At 48.7% G+C, this 8900-nt stretch overlaps 1 protein-coding gene across 2 annotated transcripts in view; it reads right to left on the bottom strand.

Annotated features, from left to right (window-relative positions):
• Positions 1-8900, bottom strand: part of PRPF6 (pre-mRNA processing factor 6) — a 62435-nt gene that overhangs the window by 23195 nt on the left and 30340 nt on the right. For both annotated transcript variants that reach the window (XM_008576873.1, XM_008576872.1), the window contains 2 exons: positions 3383-3501; positions 2126-2344 (listed from right to left, as the gene is read on the bottom strand). In XM_008576873.1, coding sequence (XP_008575095.1) covers positions 2126-2344; positions 3383-3501 — 338 coding nt within the window. The remainder of the gene's footprint in view (positions 1-2125; positions 2345-3382; positions 3502-8900) is intronic.

Below are 8900 nucleotides of genomic sequence, written 5' to 3'. Positions count from 1 at the left end.
GGGAGCTAAAAATAAATAAATAAATTCACACACACACACACACACACACAAAAACCGGGGGTGGGTGGGGAAGAAGACTTAACAACTACAATTCCTTGAAGTTGATACAACAAGCAAACAGAAAGGACATTGTTGGGTGGGAGGTGGGAGAGGGAGGAGGGAAGGGGGTTTCGGTAATGGGCCACAATAATCAACCTCATTGTATATAGACAAAATAAAATTAAGAAAGAAAAAAAGAAAAGAAGAGAAAACTACACCAAGGCATCATATCACAAACTACTCAAAATTAATGACAAAAAAAATCGTAAATATAGCCATAAATTAAGAAAAAAGAGATAAGACACACTACGTACAGAGGAACAAAAACAAAGATTACTCCAGACTGCCTGCTGCAAATAACTCACACAAGAAGACAGTGAACAGTATCTTCAAGTTACTCAAAGGGACCATCAACCTAGAACTCTGTATCCAGCGAAAATACCCTTCATAAACAAAGACAAGAGCTGGCCAGTTAGCTCATTTGGGAGAGTGAGAGGCTGGTAACACCAAGGTCACGGGTCTGGATCTAGGTACAAGCCAACAACCAAAACACACACACACACACACACACACACACACACACACACACACACACAAAGATAAAACAAAGACTATTTAAGACATAAGAGCTAAAAGAATTTATATCAGCAGACCTGCACTGTAAGAAATTAGAGTCCTTGTGCCGAGCCCGTGGAGCACTTGGGAGGGTGCGGCACTGGGAGCGCGGTAGCGCTCCTGCCACGGGTTCGGATCCTATATAGGGATGACCGGTGCACTCACAGTGCTCACTGGCTGAGCGCGGTGCGGCCAGTCACAAAAAGGACAAAAAAAAAAAAAAAAAAAGAAATTAGAGTCCTTCAGGCAGAAGGATGATGAGACCAGCTGGAAACCTGGATCTACACAACGGAATGGAAAGCAAAAAAAAAAGCAACACAGTTAAAAAAAGACTAAAGAAGTAAAGTGGTTGAACCTAGATAGTCAAATTCTAGAGAGACAAATAACATGAGACCTTGTACCTCACATTTTGCAAAAACAAGAACAAATTTGCCAAAGCACAGAAAGAGCCCACATGGTTTTAACAGCATCCCATGTACAAAGAAAGCCAAGGAGCTGAACAAGAGGAGGTTGGGGAGACTTAGGTACGTGAAGCAGCATCGAAGCCAACGCAACATCCCTAGGGGAGAGCAGAGTCCAAGGGGGGACAGCACCCCCAACAACAGCTGCAGCAGCACACGGCTCAGACACAGACAGCTGGGGTTGTTCAGGGAGCAGTCTTCATGACAGAGCAGCAGAAGGCACCAAAGGAGGAAGATGTAGGGAGCAGAGGGCCACCTTCCAGTACAGAGAGGCCCACCAAACAGAATGCAGCTTTGGAGAGTTACAGGGCAGGTCCACATAAAGAAGGGCCCTCCACCAGGTAGAGCCATACGACAGAGAGCTCTGGCAGTGGGCGACTCCTCAGAAGAAGGCAGTAGAGGGGATCCAAGCCCTAGAAGTTGGGTTGGACAATCTTTAGAGACTTCTCTAGCTTTAAGTCTACAGAAAAAGTTCAAAGACAGGGAAGAACAAAAAAAAGCCATAAGACTTTCTGTCATTCTGTTTCAGGTCATATTACTTCTACTAGCAGAGTAGTATTAGTCATGCATGTCCATACATGGAAAGTGCTTCAGCAGTAGTCACCCCAAGACACGCTCAAGGTCTGGAGTCTACACAAAGCAATCACAAGTAGTGGGTGACCGGACCACTTAGGGCACGGCCACACCACTGCCTCCTCCTGCCAGAGTGGGAATGCTCCAGTGCCATCCAGCTAGTGCCTTACCCTGCTTGAGACTCCGACGTGCAGGAGGACATACACCTTTTTTTTTTTTTTTTTTTAAAGATGACCAGTAAGGGGATATCTTAACCCTTAACTTGGTGTTGTCAGCACCACACTCGCCCAAGTGAGCTAACCGGCCATCCCTATATGGGATCCGAACCCGTGGCCTTGGTGTTATCAGCACCACACTCTCCCAAGTGAGCCACGGGCCGGCCCCCAAGAGGACATACACTTTTAATGCAGACACCATGACACCTGAATGTAGCCTACCTGGATCCACTGCTCACGGTTGATCTCCACGCCGTTGGCCCGCAGAGAGGTGATGGCACGATCGATGATCTTCTCCACCATCTGCGTGTTCCCATTGGCTTCCTCCAGCTTGGCAGCCGTGATCCATATGTGCCGGTCTGTGGGAATGTTCTCACGTGCTTTGTTTAAGACCTTGCGGGCATTTTCATAGGTCTCCAACCTCGCCAGGGCAAGCCAGAGCTATACAGAGAGGACACCAGAAAGAGGACAGTGTGCTGAGATGACAGTGCTCTGTGTAAGCCCTTGGTCAGAGGGTGAGCCACCCTCAACAGGCCCACAGCACCTCCACAAAGTTCCTTCTAAAAGTTCTTAAGGGACCACTGAAACAGAGCCCACAGAATGAGCACAGCAGTATTTCTCACCTGATCAACAGTTCATTTATGCTTCTGACTTATTTAAAGAGACTGGTTAGCATGGAAAGTTGATAAGATTCTTGGTCAAATGTTCTAAACACTGGTTAAATGTAAACAGTGTGTGAGACTTGATACCCAGTGTTGGGACAGTAGGTGAGCAGCACAGTTATTGCCCTCGTGGGCTAAAAGGACAGATGAGTACTCAGCCTTTTGGAGTTCTCATACCCTAGCACTGTTGATTCTGCAACATTCCATGCCAAAAATGTGCATGGGCTCTATTTATTTTTATGTAAATAAGATTAATTTTGTTTGGAGAATTTCACAATACCCCTTAGGATAATTAAAGACATACTATGTATCAGAAAACCAAAACTAAAAAATCACTGCACAGATCAGTTATAAAAAAAAAAGAAAGAAAAAAAAAATCACTGCACAGAATGCTGTGAACTAGAATGCTTAAAGAAATTCCACTAGCCTTGAGGCAAAGAGCTGACCTCATGCTGGGCTAGCAGAAAGATACAGCGATGTTTTCTATCCCCTTGACACCCTTCAGCTCCAATTACAAATTCTGGGCTGACCTAGAAGGAACGGCCCCTGAAAGAGTGCCCAACAGAGCTTTCTGTGGTAGTCAGGGACAAGGGAAGATTCTGCTCTGCACTTCCATCAGCAATGTGACTAACCAAAGCCACTGACCACCCTGCCCAGAGCCACATCACAGAGCAGCACACTGGCACTCCAAGCTGCCTGCTGCTCCCAGAAACTGCAGCCTGGCTGAGCTCAGCACGGCGCTTGTGCCACTCCCACACACTGCACCTGGGCTCAGGTCCTGGCGGGGCAAGGCTGGCCCTGAGCCCAACAAACTCACCTCCACACTGGTGGGGCAGCACTCCACAGCGCGGCTGAGCATGATCCTGGCATCTTCAGGCTCTTCCAGCTCAACGGCTGCTTTCCACAAGCGAACCGAGTTTGGAACATGCTCAAGGGCTGGGAAAGGTCAAACAAGAAACCAGTTCTCAGAAAGGGAAATAAAAGCAGAAGGTTCATGTCATGAACAAGCACTGTGAGCAGGGTGAAATGGACTCTCCCCTGGTGGCAGTCCAAGACTGCAGACCTGCCCTGTGTATGGGTCCTTCCAGGTCTGGAGCAGACACCAACAAGACAAACGTGGAGCACCCTGTTGCACAAAACAAGGAAGCAGTAAAGACTACTGAGGTCACATCGACGGACTCAGGATATGGGCAACAACGTAGACAAACCTCAAAAACGTGCTGAGGGAAAAGAACCAGTCACAAAAGAGTTCACACTGTATGGTTCCATTCATATCAAGTCTAAGAGCAGGCAGAATTGATCTTATAGAGAAAGGAATCAGAACGTGATCGCCACAGAGGGGGACAGTGGTATATGAGGACTGACTGAGCAGCACCAGGGAACTCTCTGGGGTGATGGAAATGTTCTCTGTCTTGGTAGAGAGTGGGTTGCTGGCTGCATGCACTTGCAAAGACACCAAACTGTATGCTTAACATCTATGTAATTTATTTAAAATATTTTTAAGAAGAAAAAAATGACCAGTATCAGAAAAACCTATTTTGTGTTTTCCCTTAAAATAAAAACACCTGAGGGCCGGCCCGGTGGCGCACTGCTACAGTGCGCCGCCTGGGAAGCACGGCAGCGCTCCCGCCGAGGGTTTGGATCCCACATACAGACCGGCCGCTCACTGGCTGAGCGAGGTGCGGGAGCAACACCGAGGGTTGCGATCCCGTTGCCGGTCCCGGTCCGGTACAGGCGCGACACTGAGGGTTGCGATCCGTTGCCGGTCACGAAAAAAGACAAAAAGGAAAAAAATAAAATAAAATAAAATAAAAACACCTGAAACTTCAAAAAAAGATTTTGAGAGAAAACTAAAAGGGATTCCCAGTAGACAATAGTGGGACAGACTGGAGCCAAGCAGAACTACCACTGCATCTATTCAAGCCCAAGAAATACGGCCACATCTGAGAGCTGGCAGCAATGCCAGAAAAGACCATTAGTCACTCTGGAGAATGCCTGAGAACCAAGTGGTTATTCTAAACACTGATAAATGAAGAGAACGAATCATGCATCTATTCTGTTTACCAACCAGTGGATACAGGAAAGTTCTTCTCTTTAGAGGAATTCTGGCGACAAAAGGAGAGAGTAGCAGAACTGTCACATCACGAATCTGCTGCCACCCTAATGAAATAAGGGGGCAGGCGGCATCTCCCACCTCTGCTAATGGCAGGAGCAGACAGGCTGTGCAGAACTCCGTGAGGATACTGGGGCCGCTGCTCAACCTCACCCTCACAAAAGAGGAGCAGCAACAGCCAATGCACCTCCTGACACTTCACTGTTGCTGACGCTTTCTTGAAAAAAAAAAAAAAAAAACAAACGTGATTCTGATTGAGCTTCCAGCTCTACCTTCCAGTTTACGAGAGGACCCAGGAAAGAGAGGACCCGTGTTAAACATTCTCACACCTGCTGGGAGAGAAATGCAGATGCACAGGATCTATAAGAGAAATGACTCAGTTTCTTTAAAGAATCTAGAAAAGATGCATCAGCCAAACGGCAATGTTTTGAGTTTGTTTACATCCTGACTCAAACCAACATGTGGGTGCATGTGCATGTACATATGCACATACTGAGTGCGTGATATGTGTAAATGTGATAACTAAGAAAATTTGAATGCTATGAACATTTAATAATATTAAGAAACTATTGTCATTATTTTATATGTGGCATGATACACATCTATCGATGAAATCTGTACACTCTCTGGGACATGCTTTACAATGACCCATGGGGGCAGGGGGAGACTACACAGCTGGTGCCCATTATGCAGAGGGTGGCCCAGAGTGCTGTGGACAGTCTCTACCTTCTACATAGTTGAAAATTAATGGTAGTAAAACAACGTATACTACAAGAAGGGCCAGCTGGACAGGTTGTGAGTGAGCAACTGAGCCAGTGAGCAAAAGCACAGGAAAAGAAAGCAGAAACAAGCCTGGAATCATGTCTGCCAGGCTGTTGCTTACCTAGGGGTGGCTGAGTGTTAACCCCTTCCTAGTCCTGAGGGGGAGGGAAGGGGAGGACGACAACAAAGGTTCAGCCACACAGATGCGGAGTGACATCAGGGAAGGGAGACAGACTTACAGAATAAGCTGCAACATCCTACAGCTTCCAAACCTTCATTTAAGAAGCAGAGCACTTTCTTCAGATGCCGTTTATCAAAACCCCCAAAATACAGGGCAGATAAACACAGAGTTCTGCAGTGTGAGGATTAAGGGAAGGCATTAAGGCCCCTTGGTGGCCAGGGAAATTCTGAGCCCCACAGTGAGCGAACACAATTGGGACTCCAGCCCGAGTTTTGAGGCGCAGTCAGAAAACAAGAATGCTTCTAGGGCAGCCCCCAAAGGATCTTGTTTCTCATAAACACACAGGCCAACCTTGCTGAAAACAGACCTAAGATTAAATGCTGCAGCATGTGCAGAACCACAAAATTTCTCATATGAAATCAGGGCACTGACTGGGCCATTTAGGGAGCTGGACAAAGCCAGGATGTGGTCCCCTGAGCCTCTCTCTAAGCCCCACTCACCAGTAGAAACAACTCCCTTCTCTAAGCACCCTGTGCACACCATCAGAGCAGCTGCCTATGGGGATGTCCCTTCCCCTCTCCTATGGGCCATCCAGATAGCAGCCGGCTCTGCAGCACCCCACACCAGGCCCCAGTAAACAATGTTATGCTGCCTGGACCTGGCCAACAGGAAGCAGCACATACATGACATGCCCAAGATGAGTGGGCCAGAGGGATACCCCACAAACCTCAAGCGCTTGCCCTCAGTGGGGCTATGAAGGGGCTGCTGCTCCTGTAGCAGCACCTCAAGGTGCCCTTCCCCTACTTCCCAAGTACCCTAGGCTTCCCGGGGTCAGGGGGCGGGTTACACAGCAAGATGCTGCTCTTGACCCCACAGATCCAACAACACTTGATCTAACTGTGCCAGCCTCCAGGAATGCCTGGAAAGACAGGCCAGCTCCAGGCCTGCAGAAAAAAGCGATGCTCTCCTGCTGAAAAACAGCTCCTGGCTGGCTGCTAGGCCCTGGCAGGGCTGAGGGATATGTACAGACTGAGCAACCTGCTGCCCACCACAAACCAGGTGTCACCTAACAGACCAAGCCACGGGTGGTGTAGATGCAGTGGTGCCCACATCAAGCAAAAATGGCACAGAAGAGACAGGTGGAGCAAAGGCAGGTACACGCAGGTAAGCTGCCTGCCACCTCCCTCTCGTGACCCTCACTTAGGTCCCTGGGGAGTTCCTTAGGGTCAAGGGGCTAGGAGGGAAAACGTGCGCTGTGGTTTACACTGCACGGTTCTGCACAGCACACTGGCACCAAGTGCCCCCGACCAAGGATCAGGTTCTCAACAGCCACCCACACGGTCAACGGATCTACATGGATTCGCTGACTCACAGAGGACACGGCCTTACCACAAGCCCATCATGCAGTGGTGGCCTGGCAGGACAGCGGGCGCCTCCTGAGCACCTGGAGCACCACTGAAAGAAACATTCCGAAACACTGGGCCTCAACCTCACAGGGTGTAACAGATGCTGGGAACAGAAGCCAATCTGCACAGCTGGCTCCCGCACAGCCATAATACACAGGTCTGGGAAGAGGCAGTGATGTCCAAGTGACTCCCCAGCTACAAGTCCCATCTCCACCTCTTTGAACCCTGCTGCTGGAAGGGCTAGTACCAGGGGAGGATGTGTCGACCAGGACACAGGGCCATGCTCCACCATCCCTCAGGCTTCCTCATGCACCAGCCCTGGCCGGAGAGGCTACCCTGACTCTCAAGACAAGGCTGAGTTGCTGCCATATCCTGGAGAGATTATGCCTAGAGCCAGAAGGTCCTGAGTTACAGTTTAGTGTTTCTGTTTCCAAGAGTACAAGTTAATGGGAATGACAGCAGCCAAAAGAAGCAAAACCACCATGGGCCCGACCCTTTGGGAACAAAGATTTGTTCTCGGTCACAAATCTGGGTAAAGACCTCTGACCAGGCCAGGTGATGGCAGAGGGTCCAGCAGTGGAAGAAGAAAGTTCTAATGTGCAGCAGGGTGACCCAGTACAGAGAGAACAATACACAATTGCGCTTCTGTTCTCCCTGCATCTGTCTCCAAGTTAATATAGTCTATAAAGGACAGAATATTCCAGTGGGACTGAACTTGTAGAGTCAACTTCATGCAGAGATGTGTATAATGACCCCAGGACTCTGTCTCCACTTTTTGAGAGAGAGCCAGCACATCTCTGTAGTGCCCCTCAGCTAAAAAAAACACTGTTGACCAACTGGGTACTTCCTAAGGTGCTTCTCAGGGGTCAGATATCATACTGCATTGAGACCACCTCAGAGGAAACTGACTTTATAAGCAGCAGCACAGGAAGCACTGAGGCTGGTCAACGTATGTAAGAGAAACACATGCTCTGGAAGTCAGCCTAGAGATGGGAATAGTATTCTGAACACTACATACAACTGCAGAGAACACATGAACACACAGAGGCTGATGCGACCTCCTATAGCCACATGACCATGCAGGGAGGACACTCAGTGAACAAGGGCTGTGCTGTTCCTGTGCTCCCAGAGGGACACGCTGGTGACGGCCACTGGAGGCTGCCACACTCATGGGCTGGAGCATGTGGTTTTGGTGTATACTGACCTCCTATAGCCACATGACCATGCAGGGAGGACACTCAGTGAACAAGGGCTGTGCTGTTCCTGTGCTCCCAGAGGGACACTCTGGTGACGGCCACTGGAGGCTGCCACACTCATGGGCTGGAGCATGTGGTTTTGGTGTATACATAACTCCACTTTTATACGTCTGTGCCCATTAGCAGAGTAACATAGCACCTCACACACATCATGGTGAGCTATGTCATCTTAGAGGTAGTCAAAGGAAAGCAGCCAATTGGCCTGGCCCCTCCAGGGCACTCTGCTCACAGGCCGCAACACCTCTCTGACCCTGAAAACCTTCCTCTCTTCTGCAGATAAAAAGACACTGAAGCTCAAAGGTCAAGCACCATGTCATGGTCACTCAGACTCCTTGGGTCTCAAACCAGCATCCAAAACTCCTCTTCTCCCAACAAAGGACAATGATATCAGCTCAGCCATGTGACCGGAGAGCACAGAGACACATCCAGCCAGGTCCAAGAGAGAGCAGCTGTCCTGCACCACTGACAGAGGAAGCTGTCACCTCAGTTTCAAAAATTAGACCCTTTGATGCTGACTGATTAGCTCGGTTTGTTAGATCGTCACCTTGTAACACCAAAGTCAAGGATTTGGTTCCACTGGCCAGCAAGTCACCAAAAAAAAAAAAAAAAAAAAAAAA

Source organism: Galeopterus variegatus, unplaced genomic scaffold (genome assembly GCF_000696425.1).
Source record: "Galeopterus variegatus unplaced genomic scaffold, G_variegatus-3.0.2 Scaffold1417, whole genome shotgun sequence".
Lineage (NCBI taxonomy): Eukaryota > Metazoa > Chordata > Mammalia > Dermoptera > Cynocephalidae > Galeopterus > Galeopterus variegatus.
The sequence above is the reverse complement of the archived record's forward strand: the minus strand, read 5'-3'. Positions and strand labels throughout refer to the sequence as shown.